The sequence below is a fragment of the Balaenoptera physalus genome (genome assembly GCF_965194825.1).
Source record: "Balaenoptera physalus genome assembly, chromosome: 7".
Taxonomy (NCBI): domain Eukaryota; kingdom Metazoa; phylum Chordata; class Mammalia; order Artiodactyla; family Balaenopteridae; genus Balaenoptera; species Balaenoptera physalus.
This window is the reverse complement of record NC_138886.1, coordinates 32,768,852-32,790,824: the sequence shown is the minus strand read 5'-3', so window position 1 is coordinate 32,790,824 and position 21,973 is coordinate 32,768,852. Positions and strand designations below refer to the sequence as shown.

The 21,973-nt window shown below is 43.9% G+C and overlaps 1 protein-coding gene and 1 long non-coding RNA gene across 3 annotated transcripts in view; one reads left to right on the top strand and one right to left on the bottom strand.

The window, feature by feature from the left end:
• Positions 1-21,973, bottom strand: part of LOC309663964 (uncharacterized protein) — an 88,158-nt gene that overhangs the window by 52,991 nt on the left and 13,194 nt on the right. For both annotated transcript variants that reach the window (XM_082468802.1, XM_082468803.1), the window contains exon 2: positions 2,132-2,170. In XM_082468802.1, the coding sequence (XP_082324928.1) occupies positions 2,132-2,170 (39 nt within the window). The remainder of the gene's footprint in view (positions 1-2,131; positions 2,171-21,973) is intronic.
• LOC309663982 lies at positions 1,120-13,603 on the top strand. The gene is made up of 3 exons (XR_014265539.1): positions 1,120-8,550; positions 9,055-9,127; positions 9,226-13,603. It is a non-coding gene; the product is annotated as an uncharacterized lncRNA (long non-coding RNA).

Sequence of the window (21,973 nt, the reverse complement as noted above, 5' to 3'; positions counted from 1 at the left end):
TCCCATTTATCAAGCTTTTCTTCATGCACATTGTTCTAGACGTTGACATATAGCAACTTCTTTAATCTTTTGAGGTGCCCAGGACAGCTCATTTTATAGGTGAGAAAGCTGAGGCCCACAGAGATGGAGTGACTCACCCAGCATCATGGAGCTCCTGACTGCACAGCAGAGCTGGGAACCAGGGCTATCTGCCGCTATGTTAGTGTGACCAGCAGTCCCAGTTTGCCCTCGACTGAGGGTTTCCTGGAGCATGGCACTCTGAGTACTAAAACTGCGACGGTCCTGGGCAAAATCAGGACACCTGGTCACCCTACTTCAAGTCCACGGCTTTTTTAATACTTTATCCAACTAGATACTTCTATTTTCCTGAGGGAGAGCTTGTCCCCATTAGGAGGTGGCCTATTTAGGCCCAAATTGGAAGAGCCAGACACCTGGTCTCTCAAGGAGACCAATTTCCAAAGACCTTGCCTTAGTGCCAAACACTCTGCACCTCCCAACCCACCTTGCTCTGTCTGCTCTTTCCTCTTCTCCACCAAGTGCACCCCCCATCTCTGCCCACCACATTTTTCAGCATTACTGGTTTTAATTTCCTGCACCATCCCCTTTGCAAAAACTTCTTTCCCGATTTAATTACTATTTCTCTTAATTAAATTTCATTCTCTCGATTGTCGTTAAACTCCTGAAGTTGTTTCTCCAACGAATTTAACAGTGAGGCCCTATGCTTAGAGATTAATTGTCGTCATTTTGCCTTCAAACACAGGTACTTTCTTACTTCTCTTCAATTATCTGTGGGAAAAAGGAAAGTGACCATCCTTCTTCCCAGGGCCTCTCTGAGAACAAACACCGCTGGGGGCTACCTTGAGAGAGAGAGAGAGAGAGAGGGTGGGGCGGTGGGGGGGATGCCAAGTCTCTTGAATTTTTCTCCCACCTTCTACTGAGTCTAATCTCAGGGTCTGTAAGTAGCCAGAGAGCCCCAGGTGACTCAGGCAGGTTCTCGAACAGGCTGGCGGAGGGGTGGGGGGGTGGGGAGGGGCTCCAGGGGCACAGCTCAGTTTTCAGAGGTGATGGTTCCCTGCCAGGAGGGGTTTGGGATGGTGTGGAGGGGAATAGGGGCTGGCTCTGGCCTCAAGCATCGCACCCAGCCAAGGTGTCTCAGAGGAACTAAGGCTGCGACTCAAAGGAACAGAAATACTTTCGGCTAGAACTTCCCTTCCCCGGAACGCCCCTCTTAGGAAACCAAAGCTTCAGTGCTCTACCCTCTGATGACCTTTCTCACGGTCTCAGTACAGCAGCCTTTTGACCTTTCAGCCTCAAACTCCTGTTTTCCCAGCTCCTTCACCCCAGACTCTCCTCTGTCTTTGTGCACAGACCCTTGAAAAACGGTGGCTAGAGGAGGATACACGGTTCTGGGTGGGGCCCAGTCAGCTCCCTGTATGAGCTAGTTGCTGCATCCTATGCCCCTGTGTGGGTGAAGTACCCCGCAGAGGTACAAAGCACAGGCTCTGGGGCCCTCAGACCCAGCCTGGCACATACAGGCTGTGGCATCTTGTTTCTCCAATGCCCCAAGCCTCAGTTCCCTCGTCTGCAGATATTCAGATATAGTACCATGTGAAAGGGGTACAGGGCTGCCTTTTCTTATATGTCAGGATTAAATGAAAGAACTGAAGTAAAGTATTCAGCACAGTGCTTGGTGCGTAATTAGCCTTAAACAACAAGTAGTATTACTCACACTGAGTAGCATTTGCTCCTATATGTCACAGAATCCCCATCTCTTAGGACTGAAGAGAAAACTGAAGTCCTTTAAGCCCTCTTATCTCCCCACCCATTTGATTATGAAATTTCTATTTGGTCTCTGACTCTGCTTGGATACCTCCTGGGATGGGGAGCACTGCTCTTGGGGAATCCCTGCCTTCTTTGGGTTACTCTATGGACGTCAATTAGCTCTGTTTACAGGTGTGATGCATTTAAACTGCTTTCCAGTTGCAGGGAACAGGAAGCTGTCCCCTATTCAACTACAATAATGTAGGCTGCCAGAGAACAGGACACAAATGATCATTTGGAGGATAATTCAGCAAATAACTCAATGACATACTCACAGGTGAAGGATTCAGGCTCTAGACTCTCCGCTTACCCAGTTCCTGGGGGGTCCAGTCCAGCTGAAGATAAGGTCCTGAGGATGAGGTAGAACCCAGTTAATTCAGACACGTTTTATAGACAAGGCCTCAAAAATCCCAAAGGAACCTTTGAAGGCACTCTTTTCCTGGGTTCACGAGGACTCATAAACAATACCATCCATCCCTGGTTATTCATGCTCATTAAACGTCAGAATAAAGAGCTTAGAGCTCAGGAGGGGCTCCATCCCCATTACTCCAGGGCCGCTTAGCTGCATTTATGATGGGAAGGCCCTGGGGTGTTTAATAAACTACCCGATTTGCCTAATAAAGTCCTCCCACGGTCCTGCTGTTACCAGCTTCATGTCGCGCATTCTTGTGCTATTGGGATGGTGCCAGAACGTATTTAAATATCCCGTTGTGTCTATTTCATTTTTATTTAAAGGAAATGAATTTCAAGGTTTAAAGCAGATTTTCTAATGTAAATGTACCTATGCACCTAGGTGTGAGGAGCCAGAAGTAAGGGAAGGATTACAGTATAGGAACTGTATTAGGCATTCATAGCTCATCTAACTGGAGATCCTGTTCTCCTGTGAACTGTGGTTTGAGAGACGGTGGATTCTCATTGTTAGGAAGTACATATTTGTATAAAGCTGAATTAATTTTTATTTAGTGCTTAATAGATTTAATTTTACCTTAATGATATATTTTATTTCTTTTTTTTGGTATAAATTTATTTTACTTATTTATTTTTGGCTGCGGTGGGTTTTCGTTGCTCTGTGCGGGCTTTCTCTAGTTGCGGTGAGCGGGGGCTACTCTTCGTTGAGGTGCCCGGACTTCTCATTGCGGTGGCTTCTCTTGTTGCGGAGCACGGGCTCTAGGCGTGCGGGCTTCAGTAGTTGTGGCTCACAGGCTCAATAGTTGTGGCTTGCAGGCTCTAGAGCACAGGCTCAGTAGTTGTGGCGCACGGGCTTAGTTGCTCCGTGGCATGTGGGATCTTCCCGGACCAGGGCTCAAACCCGTGTCCCCTGCATTGGCAGGCGGATTCTTAACCACTACGCCACCAGGGAAGCCCCAATGATATATTTTAAATGGACTCCTAGAAGGTTTGGATTGGACCTTAGAACTTAATTTGACCAATTCCTCCTGTTACAGATGAAAAAATTGAGGCCCAGAGAGGTTAAAGGTTTTTCCCCAAATCACACAGGTAGTAGTAAGTGTAGGGCTGGGATTCAAATCTAGGTTTTAAAAATTCAGATGGTATTGGTTCAAAACTCACCCCACGTGCCGTGAGGTAAGCTTCTTTAGCAGTCTCTCTGGCATAAAAGGGAAGTGTGAATGTTTCCTCATCCTCTAGCTCCAAGATCCTGTTTATTTGGAATGAGCCTGGTGGATCAACTTGCCTGCTCACAGCTGCTGTCCCTTTGCATGCCACACTGAAGAGGAACCACAACCCCCTCTCCTTAACCTCCCCTCACATGCACACACGGCATCTACATATGTACAGCAGGCTTTATATGAGACTTGAGGAAAGAGGTTTGTGTCGAGAAAACCATGTTGCTCGTTTCCCCTTCTTTTTAGAGCACCCTTCTGTAGGATTCATCCCAGAAATTCCCCCACTTCAAAACACTGAATAACGCAGCTCATCAATTCCCTTTCACTCAGGACTGTGTTTTGTTGCAACAGAGACCTGTAAAACAATGCCTTAAATAAGGTTTATGATTTTTCTCTCATGTAAAAGAAGTCTGGAGGTAGGCATTCTAGGGCTGGTAAGGTAGTGCCACAATCTCATCAATGTCCTAACCTCCTCTCATCTTTCCATTTTGCCATCCTTAGCACAAGCCTACTGTCCTCAAGCAAGATCACCTCAGGACTGCAAAATGACTGCTGCAGCACAAGTCATTACATCCATGTTTCAGGTAGAGGAAGAGGGAAGGCCAATAAGGGGCCTGCCAACAGAGTCAGTGCCCCCTTTTCAGGGAGCATTCCCAGAAGTCTCATACTATAGTTATTCTTTCATTCAACTGGCCAGAAGTTACTCTCATGGGCACTCTTCTCTGGAGGGGAGCCTGAGAAATCTAATTTTTCAGTTGGCACATTGCTACCTCCAACAAAATCAGGGCCCTGTGTAAGTAAGAAGAGAAGAATAAATTTTGGGTAGGCAACCAGAATGTCTGCCACAACCCCCAACTCAGGTCTGGACCTATCTTTGCATCCCAGTGACTCATTATTCTATTAAACCTAAGAGGCCATCACCAAGGCTGAAGGGAGGGAGCTGGAGTAAAAGAAATGGCTGAATCTTTCATCTGCTGTCTTCACTGACAGTCTCTGAAAGTGGACGGCAACAAAGAGATTTATTTGCCCACTGATACGAAATTTACCACCCTCCTTAGAAGGCAGAAGCGGTTACAGTTGCCTTTTATTTTCCTATTGCTACACCCAAGGATTGCTGTGAGAATCAAAAGACAGATATAAGACAGCATGTTATAAACTATAAAACACTATTCAGCAACAGAAATGATCGTTTATCATTATTATGAGTGTTGTCACGTCTTCTAAAGCCGTGTGCTCGGCTGAAGAAAAGGATTTTCTGAGAGAGAGCAAGAGTGGGAGCCAAAGAGGAAAGGAGAGAAAGAGTGAGGGGGAGGGGGGAAGGGAGAAGGGAAATGGGGAGAGAGAAGAGTGGAGGCCCCTTTTCTATCAAAGGCAGAACAAAAATATATTGACATAATTGAATCCTATGTCTGACCCAAACACATATACAGCTACCTGGGAGACAGCATCAAAGTTCTTTGCTCAGGGTTCTCTGATTATTTAAAAAATATCTCCCTCATTTTAAAGCAATATATGTATACTGAAGACTATGTGAACCATATGAAAAGGCACAAGGAAGTTTTTCTTAAAAACCTGCTTTATTGATATATAATTGACATATCATAAACTGTGCACATTTCAAGTGTGTAATTTTATATATTTTGACATAAGTATACACCCATGAATCCATCACTACCATCAACATAATGAATACATCCATCACCCCCAAAAGTTTCCTCACACTCCCTCCCTCCTGCCCCTTCCTGGCCAACCCCCATCCTGCCAGGAATCAACCGATCTGCTTTCTGCCACTCTAGATTCCTTTGCATTTTCTTGAATTTTATACAAATGGAATATAAAATTCCATAAAAACATGTACGATGTATGTACTCTTTTTTGTTTAGCTTCATTCACTTGGTATAATAATATAAAAACAAAAAAAAAAACAAAAAAATGCCAACAAACCTCACAACTTACAGAGAAGTATAATTAATGACATAACACAGATCCACCAGGATTGAGAAGTTAATTAGCCATATTCGCTTCAGCTCTCCTCGTTTTTTTTTTTAAGGGTTTAATTAATTAATTAATTAATTAATTTTTGGCTGTGTTGGGTCTTCATTCCTGTGCAAGGGCCTTCTCCAGTTGTGGCGAGCAGGGGCCACCCTTCATCGCGGTGCGCGGGCCTCTCACTATCGCGGCCTCTCTTGTTGTGGAGCACAGGCTCCAGACGCACAGGCAGATCCGCGGCATGTGGGATCTTCCCGGACCAGGGCTCGAACCCGTGTCCCCTGCATTGGCCGGCAGACTCCCAACCACTGCGCCACCAGGGAAGCCCTCTCCTCGTTTTTTTAATGTGATTTATACAAGAAAAAAATTGTAAAAATTTGCATAATTCAATGAATAATTATAAAGCAAACCCCTGTGGGCAACAAATGAACCCTGTAAGCACCTTGTTATCTTCTGTGTCCCCTCCCTGACAGCTATGTCTTCCCCCCCAATTCCAGGTCATCACTATCCCCACTTTTGGGAGACTCACTTTCTTGCTTGCTTTTCTGGTTTTATGACCTAGGTATCCGTCCCAGTATGGTAGAGTTGAGCCACCTGTTTGTGAACTTTATATGAATGAAATCATACTGTTTGTCTTCTTCTGTGACTTGTATTTTTTACCGTTACGTTTAGGAGATTAGCCATGTTGTGTCACGTGGCTGTGGTTTGTTCATTTTAATGGCTGTATTCAATTTTATGAATATACTGCAGCGTGGCATGGCCCACACTAGAAAGAAACGTTTTAAATGTGATCATCACTGTTTGGCCTGTGTTGGCACCCAAGCCTTGTACCCATCAGGCAGTCGTCACAGGACAGAAACAAGTGAAACACCCCAACTCCTGCTGCCACTCCCCTGACCCCACCCTGTGTCCATAGAAAGTTAACCCATTAATATTCACATATGCAAATCATAAATATTTACAACAATATCTTCTGTCCTGACATAGTATTCTTTCTGAAGAAGCAAAGCACAAAACAGCTTCTAAAAAAAAAATCATGAACTTTATGTAATTTCATTAGTCAGCCCAGGCTAATAAAAAAGTACCACAGACTGGGTGGCTTAAACAACAGAAATGTATTTTTTCTCATAGACCTGGAGGTTGGAAGTCCAGGATCAAGGAGTCAGTAGGTTTGGTTTCCACTGAAGCTTCTCTCTGGCTTACAAAGGGCTGCCTTCTCCCTGTTTCCTCACGTTTCCTTCTCCTCTGTCTTCTCATTGTATTCCCTCTGTCCATCTCTGTTTCCTAATCTTCTCTTTAAAGACCCCAGTCAGATTAGATTAGGACCCATCCCAATGGCCACAGTTTACCTTAATCACCTGTTTCAAGGCCCTGTTTCCAAATATGGTCATGGTCTGAGGTACTAGGGGTTAGGACTTCAAAACATGAATTTTGGGGGAGGCACAATTCAGCCCATAGCAGTTGCGTTGATCTTAATACAGCTAGTTATATTCTCCGTGGGAGAAAGAAAAACAAGGATGAGGTCAGACACACTCCTTCTACAGCCTGCTCTTCCCCTTTCACTCTTTTCCTCAGGCCTTCAATCCAGAACGTCCTAGCTCACTGCTCCTAAATGATGCTCTCACTATAAATTACATAGGAAACATAAGACATCAAAACCTAGTTTTACGTTCCTTTGTGTATAAGAAATAGTAAGAGTCACTGAAGTCGGTGCTTGCAGTCTGAGACTTTTCTAAAAAGGGTTCAGTGCATTATTCAAGTTGAAAAAATAATAATTTGGACCTTAGCCTGTCTCCAGCAGATGGACGACGCTGCCCGTCCCCTGCCCTTTCTTAAGAAGTTCCCTTTATTCTGTGATACCCTAAGTGTCTGCTGGCATGGTGGTTTACAAGCACCTTCTCACGTGGTGAATAATTAGGTCCTAATCACCACCCAGTGAAGTAGAGAAATCATTTGAATCCCTGTTGTACAGATGAGATAACTGGAGCATAAAGAATGTGGGATTTTCAAGGTCACACAGCAAGACAGGCACAAAGCCAGTTTCCATTTCTCAGTCTAGGTAATATGAATTCCACAGTTCCATGTTGCCTTCTCTCCCCAAAGTGGCGGTCCATCCACCAATTTTTTGTTTCAATTGGGGTGCAGTGGTGCTAGTCATTGGGAGGGGGAACAGCTGAAAACACTATGATGACTCAGGGCAGTCAATAAGAAAATAGACTTTCTCGGTGAGGCGGAGATGGGGAAGTAGTCATCTTCTTTCTTCTGATAGCAGGGTGTACGTTTTGTTTTTCAATCAGCATGCTCACTAGATCCTTCTTACTCTTTGCCTTTCATGCTTTTAAAGCTTACCCACAAGCATTTTTTTCATTCCATCTGTATTTAGTAGTGGTTGTTCTACTACAAAGAAGACTTTCCTCTCTTCTCCATCTATTTGTGTACTCTTTTACTAATTTATATCACTATAGTCTCATGGATTCTTATTTTATTCAATGAGTTTTTGTTTTATTCCACGGGTTTCGATGACCAGACTGTGCTTGTTCAGTGGGAACCCCTTCATTCTGGCTCCTGGGTCCTCTTGACATGTTCCCATAAGTCCATGAGCCTATCCTTACTTGGCACAAAAAGGTGTTCCACATTTTTCTCGTATTTTCACTGCCCCAGCCTTAAACTCACTGTATTTTGAGAATTGGTGGATACCACCCAATGTTAAAAGTTGAAGTCTTGAACCACTGTAGGAGCCAGTGGAAACAGTGATTTCTCCTCAAATTATGACCCTTCTTGACCTTCAGATGAAAGGATTAAGAGGATGATTGCCCCCATGTGCTTGTAATTCATCCCAAGGATAAACAAATCTACTGTCTTAAGATTCTCATGATTTCCATTTCATGGAAGAGAATTTCAAACTGAGCCTCAGACGACACTAGGTGGGAAACAGGAGTTCAAATCTGTGGGATGGGGTAACAGGAGATCAATACGGAACGGACTGCCGCCCTTACTAACGGTGACCCTGACCCACACAAGCCTGTCCTCCCAAGGAGCCTGCAAAGCCGGCGGCAGAGCAGTAAGCCTCAGGGTACAGAGGACCATGTCACTCTGAACTCCCAGATGGTGAAAGGTAAGCCTCTGTCCTGGGGACACGGGGGTGGGCGGGGTGTCCCCTCTACACTCACAGGTGCAGCCAGAGCCGACTCTAAGATAAGACAGGTTTGATCATGGCTCCTTTTCTTTTCCATTAAAAATAATTTCAATTAGGAAAGACGTTAAGCTTACAGAAAGTTATAGATAAAAATGTCATAAGCACCAATGTACCCATCACTAGATGGAAGAAATGTTAACATTAGCCTTAGATCCTTTTAGAAAGAAAGTAAAACTACATATAAAGTTGAAACCCCATTGCCCTCCCTCTCTCTCCAGAGGTAACTCTCAAGTTAGTACGCAGCTTCTCGGTGCTCAATATTACTTTGTTTTCACGTGGGTAAACACCAATATATAGTATTGTCTTGTGTACTTAAAACATTTCATAAGCAGTATTGTTACCCACGCTATGCAGCCAAGGCTCCAGGCGCGGAAACTGTTTTTTTTTTTTCAATCATACAGGTTAGTTGTTTTTTATCAACAGGAAGCCACGAAGGCCAGAGACAAAACCAGACTGAACCAGCTAGGTCCAAGATGGCGGGCAAAGTAGGCTAAAGGTCACTGCTTTCCTTGCCTTGATTTATCTCTGTGTTTCCATACCAACCCCTGAGAGCTGAAAGGTACTTACCCTGATTTATCTCTGTGTTTGTTTCAGAAGTACCTGGTGTTTGGCAGAGATGCTTCGCGGGCTGTACTTTGAGAGATACACAGTGGTCAACCATCCCAAACCAGCTCTGACCACCACGGGGACACGCCTGCGCAGATGAAACCAGGGGGCTGTCCCAGCATTACCTTTGCTTCATTACCTTGCTAACATCTCCGCCCAAAGCGGGGATTTGTGCTCTGCTAGGCACAATTTGTTCCACGTGCAAAGGAGCGTGGAAGACTGCGCATGACCTGGCTGCCCCTGGAAATCTCCACCCCTTTTCTAGAGCCCTGATGACCCTCTGCCTCGTAACCCTAAAATTCCCTTACTCCCCTCTCTTTGGGGAGAAGGTGCTTTTAGAGCTTGAGCTTCCCTTCTCCATTCTCTGGCCTTTGAGTAAAAGCCTGTTTTGCTTGCACCAAACTCAATTTCATTATTGGGAGCTCGAAACTGAGTGGGAAAGAACTCCCTGTCTGATAGGGGGTTGGGGGAAGGGAGAGCTTAGGTTCAGCTAGGGCACCAAGAGCGGGGGGGTCTCACGTCTAATTCAGTAACATCACCATACTGCTTGTATCCGTTTTCAACTGGCTTTTAATTTTCACCTAACAGCGAGATTTATTGATATTAATAGTGTAGATTTAGTTCATTCATTTTATCTGTTAAGATAGTATTTTGTTGTATGACATTTCTATAATGATATATGATATTACTCTTAATAGTCCTAATGCTTTGTATATTGGATTTTCTTTGAAGATAATAAACTCACCTGGAATAATGACAGTTTTGTTTCTTACTTTATATCCCTAAATCTCTTATTTCTATTTTTAGTATAATGTTGGCTAGGAGTTCAAGTGGGGAATAATTATTTTCTTGTTGTTTTTCTGATTTAAAAGAGATTTTAAGGTTTGCATTTAGGTATGATGCTTGTGGTAGGTTTTTGGTAGTTACCTTTTTACCAGGTTAAGGAACCTACCTCCTAGTACTATTTTGCCCAAGGTGTTTTTTCCCAAAGTCCATTCATGACTGACTTCATTATGTTTCTTTTTCTGAACCTATTGACATGATTATATAATTTTCTCCTTCTAATTTCCCAATTTAGTAAATTACATCAGTAGATTTCCTAATGTTAAAGTATTCTATATTTTTAAGGAAAAGATAAGATAGAGGACCGTCCTCTATTTGATCATGATGTATTTCTTTTTATACATTGCTCAATTAAGTTTGCTATCCTGTCTGTCTGCTATCTGTCTATGTATCTATTTAAAAAATTCTTGTATTTGGGTACATGTTTGAAGCGGGGGGCCTGTACATATTTCCCCCCTGTCTGGTTTGTTATCTAGACTATATTGGCTTCATAAACTAAGTTGAGGAGTTTCATCTTTATTTACTGTCTGGAAGAATTTATATATAATTGGAATTATCTGTTCTATGAAAGTTTAGAGGATCCACCTGGAGAGCCATCTGTAACCTATAATTTCTTTGTGGGAAAATTGAAAAACGATTAATTCAAGTTCTTATTTTGTTATAAAAACAATTGGGTTTTCCATTTCTTCTCAAGTTAGTAATGGCAAATATGGTACTTTACATTGGGGTAGACAAACTATGGCCTGTGAGCCAAATGCAGCAGCTTTTTGTTTTTGTAAATAAAGTTTTATTGGAACACAGCCATGCAATTCATTTATATATTGTCTATGGCTGATTAGGCTGTGCTCACCTAATCAATCCCCAGTACCTATCCTCTACCTCCTTGAATCTCAGAGCTTTTCTATTCTCAGTATAGATGAAGAGTTTAAGAATTGAATTTTCAACTCACTTCATCCAACCATTTACTCATCCATCCATCCTTCCATTCAGTGTCTATTTACTGGGTGTCTACATTCTCAACATTATTCTAAAGCACTGGGGATATAGCAATGAACAAACAAGTCCATGCCCTCATGAGGCTTACATTCAAAGATGGAGACTCAGACAATAGACAAATAAGATAGTACATATACAATATGCCTGGTGTATTTGGGAGAAAAGTAGAGAGAAAGTCTTTAGCTACCATTTCCATTTCTGTAACATTCTTTGGTCTATTCAAGTTCTTTTTGTATCAATATTGCATTTTCCATATTTTACAATTTATCAGTTTCATGTAGGTTTTCAAATTTATTACTGTGGAGGGTTTCTTTCTTCTATTTTCAACTTTTTGTACCATTGTCTTTTGTAGATAACATATTGTTGGATTTTATTTTTTTAAAGCGCAGTCTGACTCTTTTTCTCTTCTAATTGGGACAGTTAGCCCATTTATATTTATTTTATATATTTAAACTTAGTTGCCATCTTTTTTCATATTTTCCTTTTATATGTCTTCTTTTATTTCTTTTTATTCTTGCTTCACTGGATGTATTGAATTTTCTTCTGCTGGTTTAAAAGTTATACTCTATTTTGTGCATCTGATGATTGCTTTAAACTTAAGACTAATATATATTTAAAAAATTTCCCCTATTAATCTGTTAAACTTGTCAGTATTTATGTCTTTCCCCTAAAAAGACAAATACTCTAGTCTGCTCTCATGTCCTTCAGTTTCTTCCCCACCCCCTTCCTATGCCATCATTATATGAAAATGATTTTTCTTTCTTTTTCAATCATGCTAGATTTTTTTTATTACCTTCCTAGATTTATGTCTCTAAAATTTTGAGTACTTTTTCCAAAATTATTTTCAATGTGTGGTAACTCTTTTGGTACCTTGTATGCCTGAGAATATTTTTTACTACCCCTCATATGTTAATGCCAATTTTTGGATATAAAGTTCTACCTTCCAGATTATTTTCTTTCAATTAAAAAAAATTACTTTCATCTTCTTGTATCCAACACTTCTTTTGCAAAGACTAATGCTTCTCTGTAGATAATCTACTCTTTCTTTAGGTATTTCTCTGCTTTGTCTAGGTAGGTATTCTCTACCCTTGGAAGTCTTTTCAAATTTTACCTTTGTCTTTGGGACAATTAAAAAAAATATTACTACAATCTAAGTATGGGTTTTCATTCTCTGTCTACTTTCAATGTGATGTCTTTCATCTTTCCTTGATTCTAGAAAATTAATGTCCATTTATTTGTTCAAATATTTTCACCTTTCTATTTTTGTTTTCCTCGCTCGTTAGAACTCCTATTATTTGGATGTTGAAAATTTTACATCTAATCTCTTTATTTCTTAGATTTTTTTTCTTTTGTGTTTCTTTAAAAAAAATTTTTTTCTGTTGCCATCTGGAAGAATTCCTCATTTTGATCTTTCAGTTCACTAATATATTCTTCAGCTAAATCTGTCCTATCATTTATCTGCATTTATCTGATCTAATGTGAATATTTCCACCTGGTTTTAAAATAATTTGTTGTCCTTGTCTCATTATCCAAATATTTATTATGTTTATTTTAAATTCTTGGTCTATTCTTCTGTTTCATATAGTCCACGGTGTTCCATTTGCCATTTTTATTGTAATTTTGTTCTGTAGTCTTTCTTTTCAGATGTCTATTTTTTTTTCCCAGTGAGCTCATGCTACTCTGGTAATGTATATTGGGGGATTTCCAACAGAGAGTTCTAGTCTCCATCTGTCCCTGTGAATATAAAGTGTGGGTTGTGGATAGTGTAACCACAGGGCCACTATTGATCACACCTGATTGCTAACTCCTCATAAGGCAACCCTTTGGTTCAGGGTTTCAACTTTAAACCTTTCAGGACAAGATGCAACATAGTATCTTGGATTGGATCTTGGAAAAGAATAAGGACAATAATGGAAAAAGCCTGGCAAAATCTGAATGTAGTTTTGTTAATAGTGATGTACCCATGTTAATTGTACTGCAGTTATGTAAGACATTAACATGAGTAGAAACTGGGTGAAGGGAGTACAAGAAACTTTTCTGCAAGTCTAACATTATTGTACTGTTGCTGAAACTTTTCTGCAAATCTAACATTATTCCAAAATAAAAGGTTTTTATAAATATTTTTGATAATAAGTGAGCTGGACACTCATGATATGTGTAATTATCTATAGGTGTATTTCACTTTAAATGAAACATTTAAAAAGTGTAAAACACACACACACACACACACTCATACCCCTTAAAAACCCTTTCAGTCGAAGCACCAGTGGGCAGACAAAACCACCCTTGGTTGTAATCCTCCGGCTTTGAGGTTCTGAGAGGGGAGGGTTGGAAGAGTGAAAGCTCAAGGCAAGCTGGTCCATCTTCACGTGAAGTTGTCCCACAGTTCACTGATGCTCTTCTTATTTTCAAAAGTTCTATTTTCTCAAGTTCAGTAATCTTTTTTTCTGCACTGTCTAATCCACTGTTAATCCAGTCGGTGTATTTTAAAATCTCAGACATAGTTTTCATCTCTAGAAGTCTTATTTGGGTCCCAGGAAAGTCACTGTGGAGAGGCTGCCTGCTTAGGGACTACATTCCCAGTCCCCTTTATAGGTGGACATGCGGCTTAGAGGCAGGCCACAGAATGTGAGTGCCCGTGATGTTCACCTCCCACACGGGCTAATGCACATGCTTCTCCCCTTCCAGTTGGTTGGAATGGAGACCCCTGGAGTCAGTAGGTGACAATGGCAGAGCCTGCAATATCTGGGAACTAGCCCACCTAACTAGGGCATGAACAATTTTTGCTATCATGGTGGTGAAAGTACAACGTTATGTTAAGAACATTTTCAGTAATAAAGTGACTTGATCATTTGGTAAATTGACCTTTGACAATCCAATTTCCAGCAAATTCTTCCTTGAGGGTATATATATATATGAATAACTTTGGCTTGCTTCCTTTGGAAAGACCAAGTGGTGTTTTGAGTAGAATAACACACCAGTTTTAGCTAAGAGCTGATTTTACTCAAAGATTTGCATATTTTATAGATTTTTTTTTTACCCTGTGGTTAGATGAGGAAGGACTTGCCTCCATTCTTTTCCTTCCATTCACAGGATGCCAAGCCCCCTCTCATGCTCCCCCTACTGTTACAAGGAAGACAACTTAAGAGGAAGAAACCAAGGGAACTAGAGAGAGGGAGAGAGAGAGATGGAAATCACAGAGGAAATTCACTCAATGTTGTCAAACCTAGACTAACGTAGATGGGAAAGACTCAAGGGGAAAAGGAAAGAACATTTTGCCCCATCCGTGTGTGTGTGTGTGCATACTTGATTGCTGAATTACTAAAACATATCCAGTAATGTCCTGTCCTTCTTAATGTTAGAGGCATAACAATGGACTTATAGGTCTAACTCCCTTATTTTATAGATGGACAAGCTGAGACCCATATAGACACAGGCCTGCTCGAGGTCACTGTTCATAAGTTGCAGACTTGGGATTTCCCAAATTCACTTGATTCAGGCTTCACAGAGGCCCCCTCCCACTCCTCATGCCCAAATGCACATTCGAGCTACGGAACTTGCCTCTCTGTGGGCTGGTGAAAACCACAGAGTGAGCCTTCAGGGAGATAAGGTCCCCGTCATCACTATGCTGGCACCCAAACAGACTGCACAGCGCAGGGAGAATGACATGGCAGAGAGGAGCTTCCCACACAGGGCCCCCACCAGTGCCTCCTTGTTTCGTTTTTCAGGGGAATCCCTCCTGCCTTCAGCTGGTGGCCCTGGGAGGCAAAGGTCTTGAGTCACTCTGGCCGCAGCACTGGGCTGGTGACCACAGAGGGTGACCACAGGTCTGGGGAGCTGGGGCTGTCTGGAAGGCAGTTTCTCTTTTAGTGTCTCTCTAGAGGTAGTCCTGCCTGCCCTTCCCAGGCTCCTCCCAGTCTGATTGCTCTCAGCCATGCTGTGACCCTGCCTTCCCTGGAGCCCACGGAGTGGCATGCAAATGTTCCAGGACATTCAGGAACCTCTCCAGCCCACTGAGGCTACCTCTGTGTGTCTCACCTGTTGGGGGCACTTTCGCTATTTCCAGAGAACACCAGTTGCTTTCGTACGTCTGTGCTTTAGTACAAGATGTTTCTTCTGTTTAGACTTTTCTCTCCAACCTGGACTGCTTAGAACACTCCCTTCTCATTATTTTATTTTTTATAGTTATTTATCTTTAAAAATTGGGTAAAATATACATAACATAAAGTTTAACATTTTAACTACTTTTTTTTTTTTTAGTGACGGTTCAGTGGCATTAAGAACATTCACATGGTTGTGCAACCATCACCACCATCCATCTCCAGAACTGAAACTCTGCATCACTTAATAATTCCCCATTCCTTCCCCCAGCCCCTGGCAACCACTGTTCTACTTTCTGTCTCTATGAATTTGACTACTTTAGGTAACTCATAGGGGTGGAATCATACAGTGTTTGTCCTTTTGTGACTGACATTGCACCTAGCATAATGTCTTCAAGATTCATCCATGCTATTGCATGTGTCAGAATTTCCTTCTTTTTTAAGGCTGAATAGTATTCCATTGTATGTATACATCACATTTTGTTTATCCATTCATCTGTTGATGGACACTGGGTTGATTCCATCTTTTGACTATTGAGACATGATCTGTGGCCTAACATATGGTCTGTCCTGGAGAATATCCCATGTGCACTCAAGAAGAATGCATATGCCGCTGTTGTTGGGCAGAGTGTTCTGAGTTATGTCTGTTAGATCTAGTTGGTTTATTCAGTTGTTCCAGTCCTCTAGTTCCTTACTTGTCTTCTGTCTGGTTATTCTATCCATTCCATCGAGAGTGGGGTATTGAAGTCTCCAACTTTTATTGTAGAATTGTCTATTTCTCCCTTCAATTCTTTGTCAGTTTTTGCCTCATACACCTAGATGTTCTGTTATTGGGTGTGTAAATGTTCCTCCTCATTCTTAAGCCTCTATCCAAACACTCCCTCCTTGGGTACCCTCACCCCTGCCTCCCCCCCCAGGGGCAGCGTCACTCTCCTCTGTGCTCTCGCCATAACTTGGATACACCTCTGTGTCCCACATTCTGCTATCCTGAGTAATTTACATGTTTCTTGTCCCATTTAGTTTGTCTTGGAGGACATAGAGTTTTGTCTTCTTTATGTTTGCATCTTCAGAATCTGGCACAGTAGGTGCTCAGTGAATGTTTGTTGAACGGACATTTGTCATTGAATGCAATTATTGTGTCATCCATGTTCTTCCTGGGATAAAAATAACTGTAGTCAGAAATTCTCAACACACCATTGCTTTTTGTATTAGTAACGTATAGCCTCCAAGGTGCTTGTTCTTCTCCTTCGTTTGATCCTTACCCCAACCCTATAAGGGAGGTAGGGCGGGGTTTACAGCTCCACTTTACAGGTAAGAAAACTGAGACTCAGAGACTCAGGCTGAGTGTCTTGCTAGAGGTCATGATGGTAAGAGGCAGAGCTAGGACTTGAGCCCAGGTTAGTGTGGCTTCTGACCAGGACTCCTTTCTCTGTGCCCACTGCCCTGGTGGGCTTGGCTCTTTGTGGCTGCCCTGGGTGGGATCACAGCCTCTGTGTGTGGAGGCTGAGCTTCTTTTCTCTTGCGGAATTTGAAGTTTGCCTTTGGATGTGTTACGAGGCGTTCTGAGCGTCTCTGAGAGACACCTCTTGAAATTATTTTAGAGATAGTGAATGCTGAGTATCTTGCTCGCTGAGGCACAGCGGGGAGCTGAGGCTCCAATCTGGGCTTCCCTGACTCCAAGTATGATGCGCCTGCCATTTGATTTAATGTACCCTGGGCAGTCTTAGGATAGTCAAGAAGCTTTTTCATGTTTTGAGCTACAATAGGTCCTGTGTGTCCACCCTCCCACTCTTGCCTCTGGAGCCCTTCAGAGTGGATCTGTCCTCTCTGCTCCTAACACCCTTCCAGGGATGTGCATGTGTTTCCCTGAGTTTTTTTCCTCAGGCTGTATGGCACCAGTGCCTTCAACTTCCTCCACTGCTTTTCTAGAGACCTCCCTCTCCAGGCCACCTCCCTCCCTCCGGTCTGTCTGTTGGCTGGGTCTGAGTCACAGGGACAGCACGCCCATAACAGGGCACCGCTGGGCTGGCGGAGGAAGACTGCAGAGGCTCTAACTGCAGCTTCCTCAAATGGACAGGCAGCTGGCCGTCAGGCAGAGAGCGGGGCCGGGGGCAGGGGAGGAGAGGCAAAGAGAGCCCTGGCGCGTGTGATGGAACAAAAATAGAGGCGCTGGGGTTACTGTGGGCCAAGCTTCTTCCCAGCACTTGTTCGCAGGGAGACTCTGGTTCAGGTGAGCCCACCAGGTGCTGTGCTGGTTGTAGGGTGACCCCCCCGGGGGGAGCGCTGGATGCTCCCAGGCTGCTCTGCTTCAGTGGTCGGAGCAGAGTTCCGAACGATGTTTAGCAGAGAGTCCGTATTGTGGTCCTTGAGACCTTGGGCACCTGGAATTCTGTTTACAGCTCCCTTCCCTTCTGTTCCCGGGGTGCTCTAGGGATGGCTGGCTTTACTGGTCCATTGACTGGACGTGACAGTGAGGGGATAACACGGACAAGGGATGACTAGAGAGGGTCCAATGAAGGCCTCTTGGTTAATTTTCAAGTAAATGATGATAATAATTACACTTACCTTATAGGATTGCTGAACATATTTAAAAAGGCAATGCATATATATGCTTTGTGCAATCCCAACTCTGTACAGGGCAACTACACTTAGTACTCACCCCGTCAGGGCACCTGGTGGCTCTTAGCAATGTTTCCCTCATGACCCTTTGGGGGCCAGAGTGAGATCTGTCACCTCCACGCTCTGAAAGCATTTGTGGGTTGAGAACTGGACTGAACAGCAGGGCTGGATTTCAGTCCTGGCTGTAAGTTGCTGTGTGACCCAGGGAAAACTCCTTCCCCTCTCTGGGCCTCTGTTTTCTTTCCTGTTCCATGAAGGACTTGGGCTAGAAGATCTTTGAGGTCCTTTGGCCCACAGAAGCTGGGGGATCTGGGCCATGGGCCAGGGTGCTACTTTCTGATGCTCTGCACTCTTTCTTTAGGGAAAGGAACCTCTCTCCTCTCTACCCTTTGCCGAGCTGGTCTGCTGGTTTCCTAGACAGGCCTGGCAATGCTGGACACGGGTCTGGAATGGGGGTTCTGAGGTCAAGACTGTTCCGCTTGCAGGAGGGCAGGCGCCAGGACCGGTACCTCCTTGCTGCGTTGCCCGACAACACCCCCAGGAAAGGGGTGCTGCCTGGATTGCTTTCAGTGTCCTTGCCCCACCTGCCCCAGACCGCCCAAGCCATGTCCTCAAGTCACAGGGAGAGTTTAGCTTGTCTTGCTGTGACACATGGCCAGAAGGCAGTAAAACCCAAGCCCTCCCGGTGGGCAGGTGATCTTCATAGAGCTAGCCAGGCCTGACTCAGAGCCTCAGCCTGCCACCCTCCAACCAGCTGTTCCCTGGGCCACCGCACAGAAATCACGCCATGGGGGATGGCATCGGGCTGCAGGAAAGCGTGTCCCTGGCTCGGGGGCCAAGGAGAGGAATGCGATATCAGCCTGGCACCAACTGGCCCGAAAGAACAGCTGACTCTGTGTAGGGAAAGCTGAGATGAAGTCCCAAGTTCAAGACTGGCCGGTAGCCCCAGGACAGGGATGGCTGATAGTCTGACCAACTGCCAAGGAGAGAGCTGCACCAGACCCTCTGAGGCCAAGCTCCTAATTCCACCCTCCACCTGACGGTGTGTGACCTTCACTTGATTCCTGCCCCCTTCTTCGGACCTCGGCTTCCCCATCTGGGCTGAATATGAAGGTCTTAAGAGAACAGATTTTGTGGTGTCTTTACTTAAAATTTGGGGACCCTGTTCCTCCAGCCTTTAGCGGAAATGCTACTACGAAGGGTGAGTGTCTGACATGTCATTATGTGCTGCCTGGGACATTCTCCCTCTGCACCCAGCCTCCCCTTTCCTTACCATGTCCTAATCTGAGCTGGTACCTATTCTCCTGTTTTCTAGAAGGAATACTACCTTAATTCTAGATTATAGGGAATGACAATCTAGACATTTCAGCGTCTAGTTGAAGAGGTTTGGGCTGACCAAGGAGGTTTTATTTCTAGTTCCAGGTCTCCCTGTGAGGTATTGAGCAACTCTCTTCCCTGTCTGGGCCTCAGTTTCCTTCTTTGTAGTGGGAGGTGTTTGAGCCAGGTGATCCCAAGACTTCTTTCCAGTTTTGCCTCAGGGTCTCTAATTTCCCCTTGGAAATTTAACCTTTTTTTTTTCCTGTTTGTCTCAAATGGATTAAATGACTGAGAAGCAAAACAACTTGGCTATAAACCGTCTCAGAAGGACAAGGAGACCTCTCACCCTATTGTGGAGAGCAGTTAGAGAAATGCAGCCCCACTCCGGTTGGTAAAAGGAAATGGGGTGCTTACCGTTCATATCTCACCCACGGTGGAGGGTTTGCAAAAGTGATCACACACAGACACATCAGGGGAGGCTGGAGAATGTTTGTCCCTGAAGGAAAGTCAGGCAGGAAAGTATGCTTGGCACCAGGCCTTGCTGGGATTATCTTCATCACAGAGCCATAATTTGTTTTCCACAGACCTCAGGATTGTATAAGGGGATTCCAGAAGCTTCACGTGAGCGTGAGTACCCAGTATCCTGGGGCTGCCTGCCAGTAAGGCGACCTCTCTCAGTGTCTGCTGCCACCACCTGCTGATCGGGAGCTGGCTGCTGCCTGGGGCCCTCGTGAGAGACTTGTCGGGAGGCTGGTGTTCACCTCTCGGGCATTTGCGAGCCTTCGCTGTGGAGCTGTCAGCATGCCTGTGTCAAATGGCTTCACCTGCTTGTGCCAGTGGACGGGCCACACTCCAGGTGGCCCTCCTGGTCCTCCTGTCACCCTGCTCTGTGGCCGACACAGCTACCCCAGCCATATCACTCATCCGCGCTGCCGACAGCCTGCGTGCAACTTTGCCCAGCTGGCTCTCTAGAGTGCTGCTGGAGGGAAGCTTATGCTTCTGCAGCTAATGAGCTGGGCTTTGAACAAAGAGCAGAATAGGAGGAAGAGCTTTCCCGATGCAAAATTGCATGGGAAGAGCCATAGCAAATTTGGGTAATACAAAGTAAACCAGTTTGCCTAGACTAGATCAAAGGTCCCATGTGACTGCCCACAGACCTGTGATGATTAGTGAAGAAGGGTCATCATTCATAGCAATGGGGAAAATTAAGTCCACAGAATGAATTTTGTAAAACTAATGTAGCTTGTGGAATTCTTCTTTATTTTTAGAGATATCCTTGCTGCTTTTTAATGTTAAAATGTTTTTCCTTACAAAATGACGGTGATATTAGATGGTAGTTGGTTTTTAAAAATGTACCTATCTGATAATCCTATGTTAATCCTCTGTGATTAAAAAAATTGTTTTCATTGATCTGTGAATTCCAAAATCTAGGAACCGGTGTACTCTCAGAGGACTTGGATAGAGGGCGGTGGGAGACAGGGCAGAAGTGGTAGGCAAGGGCCTGGGGTGGGACACCCTCATCTATAAGCAGCAGGGGACCATGTGTATTTCATCCACTGTGGAATCCTCAGCATCTAGCACATGGGTCAGTAAACATTTTCTGTAAAGGGCCTGGTAGTGAATATTTGAGGTGTTTTGGGCCATACTCCCTCTGTTACAGCTACTTGACTCTGTCTTCTTAGCACAAAAGCTGCCATAGACAATATGTAAATGAGTGAGTGGGGCTGTGTTCCAATAAAATTTTATTTACAAAACCAGTTGGTGGGCCTGATTTGGTCCAGGGGTTTTAATTGGCTAACCCCAATCTCTGCTCGATTGATAAGAATACTTATCCTGTTCAGTAAGTATTTATTGAATTGATGTAAATTGTTTCTAGAGGGCAAAGAGGAGACATTGGAAGGGTCTGAGGTAGGATGTGTAAGGACCACTGCAGTAGACTGTGTAAGGTGGATGGGGGAGCATGGGGTAGAGCCATTGTGCTCGGTAAGGAGCAGTTACAGTATCCCAGGCCTGGAGTTGGGAGGGCTCAGCTTGGAGCAGTGCAGTTGAGAGGGAGTGAAGATGTGAGAGTAGCTTAGCTGATATTTAAAGGCAGGAGGAAAAGCCATGAATGGCTGGAATTTAAAGTCCCAATTCCTTAAACTCTGCTTTTTATGCCCCAAATCATGCTTCTACAAGACAGAGCTCTAGTCTATCTGAAAAAGCCTGGCTCTTTCAAACCAGAATCTTGGCTTTTAAGACTCTTCTTGCTATGAATGTCAAAAGCCAAGAATTTGATTCTTTGCTTTCCCTTTACATTTCAGCTATGCCGGATTTGTTCTGAGGCAGTAAGTCCTGAATGTCTTAGCCTCCTGATTTTGTTTTAATGGGAGAAGCGCTGTGCATTAAAAAAAATGAGAATGCAACTGTACTTGCTAATGTAAGGAAATATTTTTCTGCTGTATTTGGTACTAATAAGAGGCAGGAAAACCTTGGGAGGGTACGTCTCTTGGCAAAGGTATGATGAATCAGTTTGGACATCTGCGGTGATGAGGGTCATTCAATGGGGATGTCTGGTGGCCACCCAAGTTCACCCAAGTGGTGAGTCTGGCTGAGCATCCTGGAGTGAGCTGAGAGAGTAGAGGAATTCTCTAACAGTGGGAAGAGCCAGAAAATCTGAAGTGTACCCTTTGAAAAATACTATCATTCATGAGCAGAAGACAGGGTTGAAGGCAGTGGAGGGGCCCCAAAATGCATGGAGCATCAAGATTGGCTCATGTCACTGAAACCAAGGAAAGAGAAACTCTGCAGGGGAAGGGCTTGGTTAGAGAGCATCAAACCCTATGGTTCCTCTTTCTGGTTCACTCATTCTTTCACCAAAC